The 18,823-nt window shown below is 44.8% G+C and overlaps 1 protein-coding gene across 1 annotated transcript; it reads left to right on the top strand.

The window, feature by feature from the left end:
* The first annotated feature begins 461 nt into the window (after positions 1–461).
* MDM4 (MDM4 regulator of p53) lies at positions 462–18,024 on the top strand. The gene is made up of 11 exons (XM_066203710.1): positions 462–590; positions 4,412–4,517; positions 4,987–5,061; positions 6,122–6,255; positions 7,477–7,526; positions 11,255–11,316; positions 12,090–12,186; positions 13,208–13,368; positions 14,262–14,396; positions 14,919–14,999; positions 16,339–18,024. Exons 2-11 carry the CDS (start codon positions 4,443–4,445, stop codon positions 16,882–16,884), a joined length of 1,416 nt encoding a protein of 471 aa, XP_066059807.1. The 5' UTR covers positions 462–590; positions 4,412–4,442; the 3' UTR covers positions 16,885–18,024.
* The last annotated feature ends 799 nt before the right edge of the window (positions 18,025–18,823 follow it).

Below are 18,823 nucleotides of genomic sequence, written 5' to 3'. Positions count from 1 at the left end.
CATTTTATTTATTTTATTAATTTTATTTCTATGTATATTGATATTACTTCTTTTAAACTTTATGTTTCATTTATTTTATTTTATGCTATTTATTTCTATTCTACATTTATTTTACTTATTTTATTTATTTGGTTTTATGCTATTTATTTCTATTCTACATTTATTTTACTTATTTTATTTATTTGATTTTATGCTATTTATTTCTATTCTACATTTATTTTACTTATTTTATTTATTTGATTTTATGCTATTTATTTCTATTCTACATTTATTTGACTTATTTTATTTATTTGATTTTATGCTATTTATTTCTATTCTACATTTATTTTACTAATTTCATTTTGTTTGAGTCATTGAGCGGCCGCCAGGAGGCACCGCCGGGGTCCTCCCCGCCGCTGGGTGGCGCCACAGCACCACGCCCTCACCCCGGCCCTTCTAGCAGCGCGCCCCCGCTCCTCTCTATGGCCGCGCCGCCATGTTGGCCGCCGGGGGAAGGAACCCCGTTAAAATGGAGGCGCGGAGGCCTGAGGGGCTGTAGGGGCTCCTTCCCCTCGCCCAGCCCGGCCCGGAGCCCATGGAGCGGCTGTAGGGTGAGCACGGAACGCGGGGGAGCGCGGGGGGAGCGCGGGGGAGCGCGGGGGAGCGCGGGGGAGCGCGGGGGAGCGCGGGGGAGCGCGGGGGAGCGCGGGGGAGCGCGGGGGAACGCGGGGGAACCCGGGGGAACCCGGTGCTGAGGGGGCGGCGCCGGCGGGAGGGGCCTGAGCGGCAATGAACTTTTATTTCTTTTTTCTTTTTTTTTTTTTTTTTTTTTTTAATTAAATCAACTTTTTTTTTTAACGATCGGGATTGTCCCGCCTGGAAAAAGGGAAACTTTGGGGGTTGGTTGAATTGTGAAGCCGGCGAGAAAAGGTGGATGGCGGATGTTTGCTGTGAGGGGGGAGAAGGGGGAATGGCTTCGGGCTGAGCCGGGGCAGGGAAACGGGGATTTGGGGATAAAAATTCCCAGATTTCTCCCACACCTGGCATGGAATTCCCACGGAATATCCCTGGAATGCCCGAGCCCTGTTTGGGATTGTGGAAATTGAGGAGCGGGATGAATTTTAAGGCTTTTTCCGACCCTGTTAATTCCACGATTCCACCCCTCGTAAATTCCTTAACCTGAGGAATGGATCCCACAAAACTCACAAAAACCCCGAGAAAAACTCGATTTCCCCCTCGCGAACCAGAAATAAACCCCAAATCACCTCGCTCCGGGAACTTGGTTGGAATCGATGCCCCAAAAGTCACAAAAAGCCCGAGGAAATCTCGGGTTTCCCCCTCATTCAACAGAAATAAAGATTCTCCCTTTTCCTCACTGCGAATTGATTTTTTTCCCTCCCCGTTTCACAACATTTCGCAACAAAACCAAAAGTTACACATCTTTTATTTTATTTTTTTTTTTTAATTTGTTATCTTTTATTTGCGGTTTGAGGCAGATTTGTTTTGTTTTGGTTTTTTTTTTGGGGGGCAGAACAGCCCCCCCCCAAAAATTCCAGCCGGCCACAAAACTCAGTCCGAAATATAAATATAAATATAAAATATAAACATAATATATAAACATAAATATAAATATAAATATTTAATTAAAAGGGTTAAACAGCGCCTGTTTAAATCCTCCCCTTCAGGGCTGTTTTACCTAAAAATACCGAAAATTACCTAAATTTCCCCGAAAAGACCTGAAATTACCCCCCAAATTACCTAAATTTACCCCTTAAATTACCTGAATTTACCCGAAAAGACCTAAAAATACCTAAATTTACCCCTCAAATTACCTAAATTTACCTGAAAATAGCTAAAATTACCAAAATTTACCCAAAATTACCTAAAATTACCCCTTAAATTACCTAAATTTACCCCAAATTACCTAAATTTACCCCTTAAATTACCTGAATTTACCCGAAAAGACCTAAAAATACCTAAATTTACCCCTCAAATTGCCTAAATTTACCTGAAATTACCTAAAATTACCTAAATTTACCCCAAATTACCTAAAATTACCCCCAAAATTACCAAAATTTACCCCAAAAGACCTAAAATTGCCCCTTAAATTGCCTAAAATTTACCCCAAATTACCTAAAATTACCCCTTAAATTACCTAAATTTACCCAAAATTACCTAAATTTACCCGAAATTACCTAAATTTCCCCCAAATCTCAACTTGCAACTTGATTTTCAATCTTTTCCTTTATTTGAAAGCTGGGGGGGGAAAAAAAATAAATCAGTCACCTGAACCCAACGCCCTGCTTTGAACGGAAATTAAAAACTCCTCGAAAAACGAATTGAAAACGAAATAGAATTTAAAAACGAATTTGAACCGGGTTTAAGGACGAAATAGAATTTAAAACCTGATTTTTTGCCCCTTTAAATTGAACTTGAGTTAGTTTTTATTTGACTTTTCGGCCAGTTGATATTTTTAGGTTGGTTTTTTTTTTTAGGTGGGGGTTTTTTTGAATGTCTCATAGTGGAATTTTTAGTCATCGGAAGAGAGAAATGAGTCTTTTGTGTAATTTTGGAGTGGAAAATTTGCTCCGAATTGTGATTCACCGTTTCCTCTCGAGGTTTTGGGGTTTTTTTTTTCCTTTGTCCCTTCCCCCCCCCCCCAAAAAAAAAAAAAAAAAAAATTCGGCACTTCAAAATTTCCTCTCCCTGGAAATTTATTTCGGGTTGGGAAAGTGAAAATTGGGAGGTTTTTTCCTCAAGTGAAAATTGGGATTTTTTCCCGGAGAAAGTCGCGATATTTCAAGCGAAAATTGGGATTTTTCTCGAGTGAAATTTGGGATCTTTTCTGGTGAAAATTTGGGATTTTTTTTTTTTTTCCCGAGCGAAATTTGGGATATTTCCAAACGGCAGGAATTGGAAATATTCCAAATTTCTGGCCTGGCCGAGCATGAAATTCCCCCGGGTTTATTTTTTTTTAAATGAAATTCCCCCGGGTTTATTTTTTTTTTAATGAAATTCCCCCGGGTTTATTTTTTTTTAAATGAAATTCCCCCGGGTTTATTTTTTTTTAAATGAAATTCCCCCGGTTTTATTTGTCTGTAAAACCGGGAGGTTTGGAGTGATAAAATCAGCGCTGAAAAGGTTGAAACTCAATTCCCTCAACCCCGAGGGAACGAATCCCTTTTCCAGGGAAGGGGAGGGACAGAAAATCCCATTTTTTGCCTTTTTTTCCAGGTGATTTTCAGCCCCTTTGGGTCCCTCCCTTGGGCGGGCTTTGCAAAAAGCCAGGTTGTTTTTAATTTATTTTTTTAGAAAATAAAAACTTGAGTTTAGAACATTCCCTCAGGACGTTCCTGAGCCTTTCCCGGGAATTATCCCAGAGGAAAAAAAAATTTAAAAAATCCCGGGATAATCGTTCCAGGATATTTCCTGAGAGGAAAAGTCAAGGTGGGTAAATCCAGCTCGGTTTAATTGGGGTTTTGGTTTTTTTTTTTTTCTTTTTTTCATCGGAAAAAAGGTTAAAAATTAGGGAAATATTAACTGGGAAGTGATGAAATCTCGTATGATTCCAGCTGGGAATCCTGGAACCTTTAGGGTTGGAAAAAAACCTTTGGGATCAGGAAATCCAACCCAGGAACCTTTAGGGTTGGAAAAGATCTTTGGGATCAGGAAATCCAACCCAGGAACCTTTAGGGTTGGAAAAGATCTTTGGGATCAGGAAATTCAACCCAGGAACCTTTAGGGTTGGAAAAGATCTTTGGGATCAGGAAATCCAATCCAGGAACCTTTAGGGTTGGAAAAGATCTTTGGGATCAACTTCAGGGTTGGAAAAAACTTTTGGGATCAGCAAGTTCAGCCCAGTTGGGAATCCTGGAATGTTCAGGGTTGGAAAAGACATTTGGGATCACCTTTAAGGTTGGAAAAACCTTTGGAATCTGCAAGCCCAGTTTAGGAAATCCTGGAACCTTTAGGGCTGGAAAAGACCTTTAGGATCAAGTTTAGGGTTGGAAAAGACTTTTGGGATCAGGAAATCCAACCCAGCTGGGAATCCTGGAACCTTTAGGGTTGAAAAGACTTTTGGGATCAGGAAATCCAACCCAGCTGGGAATCCTGGAACCTTTAGGGTTGGAAAAGACTTTTGGGGTCAGGAAATCCAACCCAGCCGGGAATCCTGGAACCTTTAGGGTTGGAAAAGACCTTTAGGATGAGCAAACCCAGCCCAGTGTCCCCAAATTCCACCTCCAGAGGGATTTTTGCCCCTTTCCATGGATACCAACCCCACCCTGACCACCCCATTCCGACTTTTTCCGGGATAATTTTTTATCCCATTGTTTTTTGCCAACCCTCTGGAGCAGCACAGGGCGGGAAGAACCCGGGCCAGGGTTAAAAATGTGATTTTAGGATCGGTTTTAACCCGAAATCCCGTTCCCAGGTGGGTGCTCGAGCAGCTCCTCACTGCCAGGATGAGCTTCCCAAATTCCAGCCAACACCCAGGAGCCGGGAATTCCTGCAGGATCACCCTGGGGCAGGCCAATCAGGTAATTAGCAGCTAATTAGCAGCGAAGTTTCCCTCATCCTTATCAGTTGTTGGTGTTATTTCCTCCTCAGAGCGGAGGGGTTTTTTTTTTAATTAAATCCAGAATATATTGAAATCCTCAAAATTTCTCCTAAAAAAATTATCCTAAAAATTTGGGATTTGTTCTCTTTCACGTCCGTGATTTCAGAATATTTTCAAGGGGGAAAAAAAAAATCCATTAAAAAGGACATAAAAATACGGAATTACGGCTATTTTTGTGCTGGATTTTTTACATAAAATATCCCAGCTTTTTTTATTTTATTCCCCTCCAAATATTGGCGCTTTTTTCACCTTAATTGTGTTAAATTTAAAATATTTAAATTCTATTTAATTTCCTTTAGTAATCCATCCTCAGGGGGGGTTTTTTGTGTGTTTTTTGAGGCAGTTGAGGGAATGTTTGGAGTTGGGATCATTGATTTTGTGCCTTGCAGGTGATTCCCAAAGTCCCCCTGCTGAGGATCCTGCAGGCTGCGGGTGCCCAGGGCGACACCTTCACCCTCAAAGAGGTGGGAGCAAATCCCGGGATTTATCCCGGAGCTTTTGTGGGAATTGGGCTGGGATTCACCCCTTCGTTCCCTTCCCTGGGGAATGGGCCCTTCTTCCTGAAGGGACACCTTGGGGTCACTTTTTGGGGCGCTTTGGGGTCACTTTTTGGGGCACTTTGGGGTCAGGTTTTGGGGACATTTCAGGGTCACTTTCTGGGGATGGTTCAGAGTCACTTTGGGGTCACATTTTGGGCACTTCAGGTTAGTTTGGGGTCAGTTTTCGGGGACATTTTGGGGTCACTTTTTGGGGACGTTCAGAGTCACTTTGGGGTCAGTTTTTGGGGCACTTTGGGGTCACTTTTTGGGACAGTTTGGGGTCAGTTTTGGGGACATTTCAGGGTCACTTTCTGGGAATGGTTCAGAGTCACTTTTGGGGCACTTTGGGGTCTCTTTGGGCACTTCAGAGTCACTTTGGGGTCAGTTTTTGGGGCACTTTGGGGTCAGTTTTTGGGGCACTTTGGGGTCAGTTTTTGGGGCACTTTGGGGTCAGTTTTTGGGGATGTTCAGAGTCACTTTGGGGTCAGTTTTTGGGACACTTTGGGGTCAGTTTTTGGGGCACTTTGGGGTCAGTTTTTGGGGCAGTTTGGGGTCAATTTTGGGGCATTTCGGGGTCACTTTCTGGGGATGGTTCAGAGTCACTTTTGGGGCACTTTGGGGTCAGTTTTTGGAGACACTTTGGGGTCACTTTTTGAGCACTTTGGAGTCACTTTGGGGTCAGTTTTTGGGGCCACTTTGGGGTCACTTTTTGGGCACTTCAGGGTCACTTTGGGGTCAGTTTTTGGGGCCACTTTGGGGTCACTTTTTGGGCACTTCAGGGTCACTTTTTGGGGACATTTTGGAGTCACTGGGATAGTCCCACTTTGAACTGGGAAAACGCCATTTAAACCCCAACTTCCCCATCCTCCACCTCAATCCCCCTCCTCACCAACCCCCGCCCCAAATCCCCTGGAACCCCCCAGCCCCCAAACCCCGCGGAATTCCCAGGATTTGGGGGAGCTGAGGGAACACCCTGTGCCCACAGGTGATGCATTTTTTGGGCCAGTACATCATGGGCCGGCAGCTCTACGACAAGAGGCAGCAGCACCTGGTTCACTGCGGCGGAGACGAGCTGGGGGAGCTGCTGGGACTGCAGAGCTTCTCTGTCAAGGATCCCAGGTAAAAGGGGAGAAAGTCACGGTTTTGTCTGGAAAAGCTGCTGGTGGCGCTGGTGGGATGGAAAAATTCCCTGCTTTTTGGGGTCTCGAGGGGAAAATTCCCTGTTTTGGGGGTCTCTAGGGGTAAATTCCCTGGTTTTTGGGGTCTCTAGGGGAAAATTCCCTGGTTTTGGGGTCTCTAGGGACAATTCCCTGCTTTTTGGGGTCTGTAGGGAAAAATTCCCTGGTTTGGGGTCTGTAGGGGAAAATTCCCTGCTTTTTGGGGATCTCTAGGGGAAAATTCCCTGCTTTTTGGGGTCTCTAGGGGAAAATTCCCTGGTTTTGGGGTCTCTAGGGAAAATTCCCTGGTTTTGGGGGTCTCTAGGGGAAAATTCCCTGGTTTTGGCGGTCTCTAGGGGAATAATTCCCTGGTTTTTGGGGTCTGTAGGGGAAAATTCCCTGGTTTTGGGGTCTCTAGGGAAAATTCCCTGGATTTGGGGTCTCTAGGGAAAATTCCCTGGTTTTGGGGGTCTCTAGGGAAATAATTCCCTGGGTTTGGGGTCTGTAGGGGAAAATTCCCTGGATTTGGGGTCTCTAGGGGAAAATTCCCTGGTTTCGGGGTCTCTAGATAAAAATCACTCTCATTTTTGAGATCTCTAGAAAAACCAAAACACTTCAGTGATTTCTGGGGTCTCTCTAGTGGAAAAAAAAAAACCCTTTTTTTTGAGATCTTTCTGGAAGAAAAACCTCCATTTCCTAATAAAAATGATAAATAATTTTATATTATCTAAATAATATGAAATATTATATAGAAAATAGGAATATTATATAGAACTATAGTTGTTTTATATTCATATTTCTATTTATGTTATGCATAAACATTATTCCTAAAATATTATATATAAGAGATACAATATTAAAATACCAATAAGTATTTTATTCATTCATAAATTAATTTAGACACCTTTCATTTCATTTTAAGCAATATTTCAATTGTCTCATTTAAAAATTCGTTTTAAATCATCTTCTGTTCGATTACTTAATTTAAACGTTCGTTTTGTTTTCGCTCGTATTTTAGTGAATTATTTCACTTAAAAATTGATTTTAACCTAAACCAATATTCTCTGGAATTATTTAATTTTACGAACTCCTTTATCAACGAGTTTATAGGCGAATGTATTTAAAAACAGAGGTGTTTGTGGTGTTCTGGGCTGTGTGTGACGAGGATTTTCCTGCCCCCCAGCCCCGTGTACGAGATGCTGAAGAGGAACCTGAGCCCCGCCGCCCTCCCAGGTAGGTTGGGACGTTCCAGAAAGGTTTTTGTGCCGGTGGTAAGTGGCCTGCAGCAGCAATAAACTCATCCCAGGAGCTTTTCCAGACAAACCTCTCCGACTTTGTGTCTTTTCTGTGTGCCAGGAGCTGTTTGAGTGATGCCAGAAACCCCCAGCTTAAATCCTGAATTATCCCTTTCTTCATTCAAATCCGTCCTCAGTCAAATTTTTGATGATTTCTTGGAATTTTTTTCACCTTCAGAGCTGCAAATCTTTGCTGTCACCTCATTTTATAATTTGATCACCTCTAAGGGTGATAAACCACCTCATTTTATAACTTGCTCACCTCTAAGGGTGATAAACCACCTCATTTTATAACTTGCTCACCTCTAAGGGTGATAAAACACCTCAGTTTGTAATTTGATCATCTCTAAGAGTGCTGAAAGTCCTGCAAGGGTTTTGATCTGGAACTTTGCAGCTTCCCCAGCTCGTGGGAGGAATCAACTCAAACTCCATCAAAGTGAGAAATTCTTAATTTGAAATTAATCTGAGCTGAGGTGGCTTCCTTAAAAACCAGTTCTTGGTATGGGACTGGGGAAAATAAACTCCACTGGCGGGGCTGTGCACTTTGTGTGCCACATTTCCCATTTTTTTAAGCAGATAAAATGGATTTAATCCACAGCTGTGGAATTTTGTGCCACATTTCCCATTTTTTTAAGCAGATAAAATGGATTTAATCCACAGCTGTGGAATTTTGGGCCACATTTCCCATTTTTTTAAGCAGATAAAATGGATTTAATCCACAGCTGTGGAATTTTGGGCCACATTTCCCACTTTTTAAGCAGATAAAATGGATTTAAACCTTTAACAGGGCTCAGGCACGTGTGTGGAGAAATCGCAAATTGAAACTAAAATTCCAAACTTGGCCCTAAAGGATCCTGTTTTCTACCTTGGATTTGTTGGTTGTTTTTTTTTTCTTAACCAGAAGATTCTTTTCAAGAAAATTGGGATTTTATTTTCTGGAAGGATCTTTTGAGTCCCAGGTGGAGTTTTTTAGCCGTAGGAACACTGTGTGAGTGCTGTCCCTGCTCCCAGCCCGAGCTGTGTGTGTGCAGAGCTGAGCATTCCCCTTTTCCTGGGCCAGGCCTGGCCTTGCTTTAAGCCTGGCTCAGGAAAAGCTGCTCCTCGGCCTGACTTAGACCTGGCTGAGTGTGAGTGGGACCCAAACCAACCGAGCTTGGCAGACCCGACCTTGGAGTGCACAGGGAGTGGTTTCCTCTCCCTTTTCCAGCCGTTTTCCTTCCCTTTCCCTTTTCCAGCTGTTTTCTTTCCCTTTTCCAGCTGGTTTCTTTCCCTTTTCCAGCTGTTTTCCTTTTTCCGGATGTTTTCTTTCCCTTTTCCAGCTGTTTCCCTTCCCTTCAGCCCAGCACAGGAATTACTGGATTTGGCTAATTTTTTCCCCCCTTCCTTGTCTAATTTTTCCCTTCCTGCCTAGTTTTCCCCCCTTTTCTTCTCTAATTTTCCCCCTTTCTTGTCAAATTTTTCCCCCTTTTCTTTCCTCATTTTCCCCCTTTTCTTTCCTCATTTTCCCCCTTTTCTTTCCTCATTTTCCCCCTTTTCTTTCCTCATTTTTCCCCTTTTCTTTCCTGACTTTCCCCCCCTTTTTTTTTTTCCTTTTTCCCCCCCTTTCCTAATTTTTCCCCCCTTTTCTTTCCTAATTTTTCCCCTTTTCGAATTTCTCTCCCTCTTGTCCCATTTTTCCCCTTTCCCTGTCCATTTTCCTCCAGCCTGACTCCAGCCCCAGCTGCATTTAGGACCCTCTCCCCTCCAAGCTGGTTTTTTTCTGGAATACACCAACTCCAGGAGGAAACCTTCCAGCCCCTGGAATATCTTCTCTTTTCACTCCCTGAAAATCCCATTTGGGAAGGATGAGTCTCCCTGAAATCCCAGCAGCTGGAAGGTGCTGAAAGCAGGAGAGAAAACCGGGGATTGGCGATAGATTTAAATTTCATTCCATTTAAATTTTGCTCCCCTTGAAATTCAGGTGGAATTTTCAGCTCTTTCCCCATCCCTGTGTGATTCCTGCTGGGAATCTGCCTCATCCAGGAGGGAATTTTCCTGTTCAATTAAAAGGGGAGCAGGCAGGAGCCAGCCTGGCATCTCCTGTTCTCTCTGCTCAGAGCCAGGCTCAGGAAGATTCCTGCTAATTGGATTCTTCTTAATTTAGCTCGACCTTTTAATTAACTCCTAGGAGCAGCAGCTTCAGCTGGATCCAGCTGTGTCCAGCTCTGTGCATGGAATTTTCCTTTCTTCCCCCTCTTTTCCCCCCTCTTTTCCCTTCATTCCTCATACCCAAACCCTTCAGGAAGAGCAGGAATCCTCAAGAATTCCCTTAAAATTCCCCCTGTTCACCTTCCATGGGATTCCCTCTGGAATCCTGGTGTTTAAAGAATGGGTTTGCAGTCATTCCAAGCAGGGAGCTGACAAAAATTGGGAATATTTTTGGGAGTGGATCTGTCGTATTTTGACATTTCCCCCACGGGGATTTCTTGCTCCTGCGGATTTCTGATGTTTTGGGAGCGATTCTTTCCCCGTTTTTCCACTTTTTTATTCTCTCAGTTGGAAAAGCAGCTCTTTGCAAAGTGTGGGAATTTCCTGGTTGTGCCTTGGAAACTCGGGGGGAAATGAGGGGAAATCCAACAACGCCCCGGTGGTTTTCAGGAGCAATTCCAGATCCAGGAGTAACAGATCCACAGATGCTCAAACTCACCAGGAATTCCTGTGGCAAAGCCCTGGAGCTTGGGATGGCTGCAGGAAAAAGAATCATTTTTCCCTTTGGGAAGAATAATCTGAATTTGGAATGTCTGTAGGAAATAGAATCATTTTTCCCTTTGGGAAGAATAATCTGAATTTGGGATGGCTGTAGGAAATAGAATCATTTCCCCCTTATTTTGGAATGGCTGGAGGAGATAGAATAATTCTCCCTTTTGGGAAGAATATTCGGAATTTGGTATGGCCGTAGCCAAAAGTCCCTTTGGGAAGAATATTCTGATTTCGGAACGGCTGTAGCTAAAAGAATAACTTCTCCTTTTGGCAAGAATAATCCGACTTTGGAATGTCTGTAGGAGGCAGAATCCCTTTTCCCTTTGGGAAGAATAATCTGAATTTGGAATGTCTGTAGGAAACAGAATCCCTTTTCCCTTTGGGAGGAGTATTCTGAATTTGGGATGGCCGTAGGAAATAGAGTTACTTTTCTTTCTGGCAAGGATAGTCTGAGTTTGGAATGGCCGTAGGAAACAGAATCCCTTTTCCCTTTGGGAAGAATAGTCTGAATTTGGAGTGTCTGTAGGAAATAGAATCACTTTTCCCTTTGGGAAGAATGATCTGAATTTGGAATGGCTGTAGGAAATAAAATAACTTTTCCCTTTGGGAAGAATATTCTGAATTTGGAATGGCCGTAGGAAACCGAATCCCTTTTCCCTTTGGGAAGAATATTCTGGATTTGGGAGAATAGTTTCTCCTTTTGGCGAGAATCATCCGACTTTGGGATGTCTGTAGGAGGCAGAAGCCCTTTTCCCTTTGGGAAGAACCCTCTGAATTTTCCCCCAGCTGCTTCTCCCGCCCACCCCCGAGGACCCCCCCGAGCTCTGCCAAGCGCGGCTGGTCGGTTGCTCCCCCCGAGCCCCGTGTGGTGTGCGAGTGGCCCTTTCCAGGGAAGGATTTTCCTTGTGTTTTACCTGCCATCTGCAGATGCTGCACAGACTCTCCCAAAGGAGCAGAGCGTCGCTAAGCCCAGCCCAGACCAGCTGCAGGTAACCCCCACCGCCCGGTGGGTTCTTTTCTTGTACAGAGCCGCCCCTTCTCTGTACCCTCTGCCTGGTGGACTGCCAAAACTTTTTTGTTCGCTTTTCCTCTTCATTTTTGCTGCTCCTCGCCTTCCTGAGAGAGAAAAATAAATCAAAATCCCCCCCCCCTAAAATTCAACCCCAAAAAAAAAAAAAGTTCTTGGAGTCCACAGAGCAGGGACAGAGCCACCCTTCTCTGTTCTCCTCGTGACAGAGTGCCAGTCTCTGAGCGTGTTTTTCTTCCTGGGGTGCAGCACTTCCAGCCCTCAGCTTCTCCAGCCTTGTTCTCCTGCTTTTTATCCCACTTTTTTCCTCCCGCTAGGAATTGCCAAGTGATTAATTCACTGTGCCTGGTTAGGGTTTGTTGCCAGCAGAGGTGGAAAACTGAGGAAAAATCTTGGCGCTTCCAAAGTTTTATCCGGCTGTGGTTTGGGGGGTGGGAGGTGTCAGAGAGTCACACAATGGCTTTTACTGCAGGGAAAAAAAAAAAACCAACAAACCAGCTTTGGGGTTTTTTTTGCCAAGCTGAAGATTTTTCCTTGGTTCTTAGTGCTGATTCCAGAGAGGCTTGAAAGATAAAGTAGTTGGTAGGTTTTGGTTTTTCTTTTATTATTCTGATTTATTTCCTCTTCCTGCCTGCTCGCTCTCATCCTGCAGCTGGTGCCTGGGGATGGAAGTGCTGCATCCCCTTGTCCCTGCAAGCTCTGCTGGGCTAATTCCTGCTTTTTTCCTTCCTGCAGCTCGGCCAGGAGGGAGGATCTGACTCTGGGATCCTGCAGGGTGACAGCAAAACCTCTGCTCCCGCTACCTCAGCGCGCCAGTGTGACGCTTGTGAAGGTGAGGGACAGATTTTTCCCTGCGTTCCTTCTTTGTGGGACACTCAGCAGCTGGAGGGAGGGAGTTGGGAGACTCAAAAAAGCCCCAAATCCCCTGGTTTGGAGTCGAATCCTTCCAACCCTTGGTGCTAAGGGCGGAGGAATCGCCAAGCTCGCCACGGGTGGTTTCTCATTTTCTGCCTCGTGAACGGACGCCGTGGATGCAGTGGCAGGTTAAGCCCCCCCAAATCCTGTCTCACATCGAGCAGTGCCACGGAAAAGAAAACCTCGCAGGCCTTGCTGGAGGGTGTTTGAAAAGCTGGAATTATCCTTGGATCCATCCCCCTTCCCAAAGGAAGCTCCTGAGAGCACAAAACCCAGCCTGGGCTGGCTGCAGGCGTTCCCTGCAAACCGAGCAGGGAGTTGAACAAAAATTGGGATTTTTTTTTGGGGTGGATCTGTCATATTTTGACATTTCCCCCCAGTGGGTGTTTTTTTTTTTTTTGCTGGGTCACTCGTGGAGATTTCAGATGTTTTGGGAGCAATTTTCCCGTTTTTATTCTGTTCTACGAAGGAACCTCGGTTGGAGAAGCAGCTCCTTGTTTTCAGCTTCAAATGGGAGAGCTGGGAATTCCCTGGATTTCCAAACCAGCCTCGGAAAACTCCAGGCACAGGAGGGAGGGAGATGCCAAGTGATCCTGGAATCCAGAGGGCTCAGTTTGGGATCCCAAACTGGAGCACGGGGAGGATGAATCCCCATTTCTTGGGAATTCAGGAGCAGCAAACTGAATTTCCCAAGCCGTCCTTTCTGCGTTTTTTAAATCCCTCAAGGAACCCACCCAGGGCTGCCTCGGGCAGCGTTTGTGTTTCTGCGGTGAAATCTTAAACACTGGGATATTCCCTGACCCGTGCAGGGAATTTTTTGTGCCAATCCAAACCCCAAAGCTCTCAGTCTAATGCAAGAAATAATTTTTAAAAAAATCAGATTTGGGTTTAATTTTTTCTCTTAGCCAACGACTTGGACTCTGCTTGGCTCTTTGCAGACAAAGACTTGCTAGAAAACCTCGCTGAAAGCAAAAAGCCCAAGGTGGATTTGGTGTTTGAGGAGTGGGACGTGGCCGGGCTGCCCTGGTGGTTTTTAGGGAATCTCAGAAGCAATTACAAATCCAGGAGTAACGGATCCACGGACATCCAGACCAACCAGGTGTGTAACCACTTCCAAGAACGCCTCTTTGTCCTTTCCCTCTCCTCTGTCGGCTTCCAGGATAATCAAATATTCCGGTTTTTTCCTCTTTTTCCATTCCCCACTCCGGGATTCTCAGGTTTTTCCCGGTGTGGGTCTGTCCCAGCCTTCCCCTTCTGGTGGTTTTAAATCCACCAAACTCTTCCCTCACAGGGGCCTGGAATTCAGGAGTTTCTCTTTTTTTTTTATTGGGATGAATGTTTGTAGGCTGGTGGCCAAGCTGGAAGGAGGTGGAAGGTGGAAAAGGGGGAAGAAATTGGGAAAAGAGGGAACTTGGGAGGTGGGAATTAGGGGAAAGGTTAGAAATGGGGATCCTGTGGGGTGGGAATTGGGGAAAGGTTAGAAATGGGGATCCTGTGAGATGGGAATTAGGGAGAGGTTAGAAATGGGGATCCTGTGGGGTGGGAATTGGGGAAGGGTTAGAAATGGGGATCCTGTGGGGTGGGAATTGGGGAGAGGTTAGAAATGGGGATCCTGTGGGGTGGGAATTGGGGAAGGGTTAGAAATGGGGATCCTGTGAGGTGGGAATTGGGGAGAGGTTAGAAATGGGGATTCTGTGGGGTGGAAATTGGGGAAGGGTTAGAAATGGGGATCCTGTGGGGTGGGAATTGGGGAGAGGTTAGAAATGGGGATTCTGTGGGGTGGAAATTGGGGAAGGGTTAGAAATGGGGATCCTGTGAGGTGGGAATTAGGGAAGGGGGAACCTCTGAGGGAGAAATCTTGAGAAGAGATGTCCGAGGGGGCACTGGAGTGCCCGGGGCTTTGGAGCCCGTGGGAGAGAGGAAAGCGAGAGGGTTCTGCACGCGGAGCTGCTCCTCAATGGTTTCTCCTGGATTTCGTTTCTCCCCCCCCAGGACATTGACACTGCCATAGTTTCAGACACCACGGATGACCTGTGGTTCCTCAACGAGTGTCCCCTGGAGCAGGGCAGTGCTGGCCTCAGGGTGGAGGTGCTGGACTGTGAGGAGGTGACGCAAGGGGACACCAAGGTAACCTCGGCTTGAATTCATCCCCCGGCGCTCTGCTGCCCTTGGGAAAGCTGCCTCTGTTCCCATGCAGAGGCTTAAACCCTCTTCGGAAAAGGTTGTCGCCCTTCCCCGTGTGTTTGGTGCTTTGGGCTTTGCTTTAAATTCAGATTTTCAAGGCCAGGAAATCGGTTTTTTCACGAGTTAAACTTCTCGCAGCGGCGGCAGCTTGAGTGGGTTTGTAACCAACAGCTGCCAGAGTTACAAATCAAAAATCCTGGAATTGGGTTTGGAAAAGGCTTTTAAAGATCGAGTCCAGCTAAAGGCTCAAAGAGGAAAATCCGATCACGGTAAACCGGCAAAAAAAGCGCCAAAATCTGCAAAAAAAAAACCCCCCAAAAATGGCTTTGAATTCGCTTTTAGAAGAGATTTAACGAGCAGGGTGATGATCTAATCCTTGAATTGGGGTGTGCAGCAGCAGGTAAGTGCCAACTGAGGAATATTCCAACATTCCCACCCTCGGATGATGTTTCCCCGGAATTCCAGGTGCCTGAGGATGTGTGCTTGGACGAGCTGGAGGATTCCCAGTGCCTGAGTGACGACACGGACACAGAAGCCGCTTCTGAGGTGGGAATTTCTTTGGGATCAGCATCACCTGGGGTTGGGAGGGCTCATCCCACCCCTGCTGCTGCTTTTTGGGCTGGGAAAAACTCCTTTTTTCCTCTGGGTTCCCCCAAAAAAAAAAAGCGGTTGGGTGAAGTTATATTGGTACCCAGGTCTGGTTTAATAAGGTTTTTAATAAGGTTTTAATAAGGTTTTTAATAAGATTTTATTCCCATGGTGTCCTCTGGATGGAAATCTGGAGGATTGTCCTTGGAAGGGACCTGGAAATCCTAAATAGCACTTTATAATCACTCAAAAACTGCAGAATTTTGATGGGTTTTAGCAGAATTTTAATAATTTGATTCAATTTTGAGGGGGTTTTAGCAGAATTTTAATAATTTTATTCAATTTTGAGGGGGTTTTAGCAGAATTTTAATAATTTGATTCGATTTTGAGTGGGGTTTTAGCAGAATTTTAATAATTTTATTCAATTTTGAGTGGGGTTTTAGCAGAATTTTAATAATTTGATTCGATTTTGAGTGGGGTTTTAGCAGAATTTTAATAATTTGATTCGATTTTGAGTGGGGTTTTAGCAGAATTTTAATAATTTGATTCGATTTTGAGGGGGTTTTAGCAGAATTTTAATAATTTGATTCGATTTTGAGGGGGTTTTAGCAGAATTTTAATAATTTGATTCGATTTTGAGTGGGGTTTTAGCAGAATTTTAATAATTTGATTTGATTTTGAGTGGTTTTAAGCAGAATTTTACTGGTTTTAGCAGAATTTTCCAGCCTAGGATAAATGGGGATGTCCCTGGTTTTGGATAGCTGAGTCCTGGCTCTGCACTTGGGCAGCTCCTGCCCTTTTCTGTGGGAGAATTAATTAATAATTAAGGTTATTAATTATTAATTCATTCAACAGCTGGTAAATGATGGGTGAGCCTGGAAAACAAATTCCTGCCAAATTCCAGGCGCTCTCCGCTTGAATGTTGAGGGAAAACGATTGAAAATTCTCATGAAATCCAATAAAAATCAACTGCCCCAGCCTGGATTTTTCCAGAGGGCTGGGAGGGAGGAAGGAGATGAATTCATCAGGGAGAAATCCGGGATGAATCCATCCCAAACCACAAAATGTGGATTTTAGCTGATTTTTCAGTGGTTTTAAGCAGAATTTGACTGGGTTTAGCAGCATTTTCATAATTTGAGCAGAATTTTCTAAATTATAAACGAATTTTTTTTATAACGACGTTTCCTTCCTGCTGTTCCCCCACGGCTAAAAACGAGGAATACCCCCCAAAAACGAATCAAGTTTTTTTTTTTTTCCCCCCCGGAATTTTTATTTTCCTGCCTTTCAATCCCTTCAGGATTGCTGGCAATGCTCCAAATGCAGGAAGTTCAACTCTCCAGGGAAAAGGTACTGCTACCGCTGCTGGGCCCTCCGGAAGGACTGGTACCTGGACTGCCCCAAACTGCCCCATTCCCTGTCCCTTTCCAACATCGATTCCATGGAAAACCGGGAGCGGGAGGAAGGCATGGACGTCCCAGACTGCAGGAGGACGATTTCAGCTCCTCCTGGCCAACCCAAACACCTTTTCCTGGCGGAGAACAAACCCCTCCTCGTGGATCCCAGCAGCTCCCTGGAATCCTTGGATTTGGCCAGGGATGGGAAAAAACGGGATTTTGGCCAGCTGGAAAAAGAGGAGGAGGTGGAATCCATGGAGAGCATCAAAACCTTGCTGAACCCCTGCTTCCTGTGCCAGCACAGGCCACGGGATGGGAATATTGTCCACGGGAGGACTGCTCACCTGGTGGCCTGCTTCAGGTGCGCCAGGATGCTGAAGAAGAAGAGATCGCCGTGCCCCGTGTGCAGGAAGGAGATCAAGATGGTCATCAGGATCTTCATAGGGTAGGGAAACCTTTCTGCCCCTAAAGCGACCCCAAAATCAGGATGTTTGCACTCAAATCCCAACTTCAGCTTGTGCAGGAGGGAGATCAGGATGGTCATCGGGATCTTCCTAAAATAACCCCCCAAAAGAGGATTTTTTTGCACTCAAATCCCAGTTTCAGTGTGCAGGAAGGAGATCAGGATGGTCATCGGGATCTTCCTAAAATAACCCCCCAAAAGAGGATTTTTTTGCACTCAAATCCCAGTTTCAGTGTGTGCAGGAGGGAGATCAGGATGATCATCGGGATCTTCCTAAAATAACCCCCCAAAAGAGGATTTTTTTGCACTCAAATCCCAGTTTCAGTGTGTGCAGGAGGGAGATCAGGATGATCATCGGGATCTTCCTAAAATAACCTCCCAAAAGAGGATTTTTTTGCACTCAAATCCCAGTTTCAGTGTGTGCAGGAGGGAGATCAGGATGGTCATCGGGATCTTCCTAAAATAACCCCCCAAAAGAGGATTTTTTTGCACTCAAATCCCAGTTTCAGTGTGCAGGAAGGAGATCAAGATGATCACCGGGATCTTTATGGGATGGCAGCACCTTCTGCCCCTAAAAACACCCCCAAAATGAGGATTTTTTGCACTCAACCCCGAATCCCAGAGCTCAGCCAGCGAAACCAAAGACGACCAAGATTTCAATCCCGCCAAGAATCCGCTTTTCCGTGGAAATCACCTGGAGATCCAAATCCCAGCATGGAATTTTTCCCAATTTCAGCCCGGTCTGGGCTTCTTTCTCCTGACCAAGAACGGAAGATTTGGGTGAAGTTGTGACTTTTGGAATGTTTTGTTGTTTCTTTTTAATTTTTTTTCCCAGAAATCCTGACTTGTGCAATTCCTTTGGAGCTGAGGGATAAAAATACGAATAAATATTTATGGTGGGGGAGGGCAAGGGGATTTGTTTTGGGAGAGAAGAAAAAGAACTTTATTCCTGATTTTTTGGGGGTTTTTTTTTATTGTTAAAGGTCGGCAGGGTGAAGAATTCCTTTCTCCCAGCTGGGGAAATAAATCCGTGTTTTTAATCCACACCTCTCAGGTCACAAATCAGATGGAAAAATAATAATAATAATAATGTTATATTTTGTTTTCTTTTTTGGGGGCTCTTTAATTTCTGTTTGTTCTCTTTTTTTTTATATGTTGAAATCTCTTCGGTGTCACCAGTCGAGCAGGGTTCAGTTCCAGCAGCTTTGGGATATTTTGGGATGTTCCTCCTGCCCTCACCTATCCTTTAGGATTTGAAAAAATTCCTCATTTTTGAGTGAAAAGTGGCTTTAAAGACAAAACACCAACTTTTGAAGGATAAAATAATTCCTTTGAGGCCCCATTTGCCCCCTTTTCAGGCACAATTTTCCCCTTTTCTGGCAGATTTTTTCCCTTTCCAGGCAGATTTTTTTGCCCTTTCCAAGCAAATTTTTTCCCCATTTCCAGGTAGATTTTCCCCCTTTCCAGGTAGATTTTTCCCCTCTTTTCAGACAGATTTTTTCCCCTTTTCCAGGCAGACTTTTCCCTCTTTTTTAGGAAAAGTTTTCCCGTTTTCCCGGCACACCTTTCCCCATTTTTAGAAAAATTTTTCCTCTTTCCAGGCGGATTTTTTCCCCCTTTTTAGAAAAATTTTTCCTCTTTTCCAGGCAGATTTTTCCCCTTCCAATGTCTTCCGAATCCCTCGGGAATGGCAGCAGCAAACCCTCTGGATCTGGACCTTTGTTGTCCAGCCCAATCCCCTCTCCTCTGACCTTCCCCACCCTGTGGCAATTCCAAGCGGGATTTTTCTCCCTTTTCCCGCAGTTTTTTGGGATCGGCGCTGCTGGGCAAGGCGGAGCTCGCTAGGGGGCGCCCAGGGCCGGCTCCTGCCGCTCTCGCTCCTTCCAGGATCCGCATTCCCGGCTGGAAAACGACACAATCCCGTG

The sequence above is a fragment of the Chamaea fasciata genome, unplaced genomic scaffold (genome assembly GCF_029207755.1).
Source record: "Chamaea fasciata isolate MVZ Bird 193981 ecotype frontalis unplaced genomic scaffold, bChaFas1.0.hap1 SCAF_25, whole genome shotgun sequence".
NCBI lineage: Eukaryota > Metazoa > Chordata > Aves > Passeriformes > Sylviidae > Chamaea > Chamaea fasciata.
The sequence above is the reverse complement of the archived record's forward strand: the minus strand, read 5'-3'. Positions and strand labels throughout refer to the sequence as shown.

Coding starts and splice junctions, on each gene's coding strand:
- MDM4 (XM_066203710.1), top strand. CDS start 4,443: ATGAGCTTCCCAAATTCCAGCCAACACCCAGGAGCCGGGAATTCCTGC. Junction 5,062..6,121: donor ACACCTTCACCCTCAAAGAG/GTGGGAGCAAAT, acceptor CTGTGCCCACAG/GTGATGCATTTTTTGGGCCA. Junction 6,256..7,476: donor TTCTCTGTCAAGGATCCCAG/GTAAAAGGGGAG, acceptor CCTGCCCCCCAG/CCCCGTGTACGAGATGCTGA.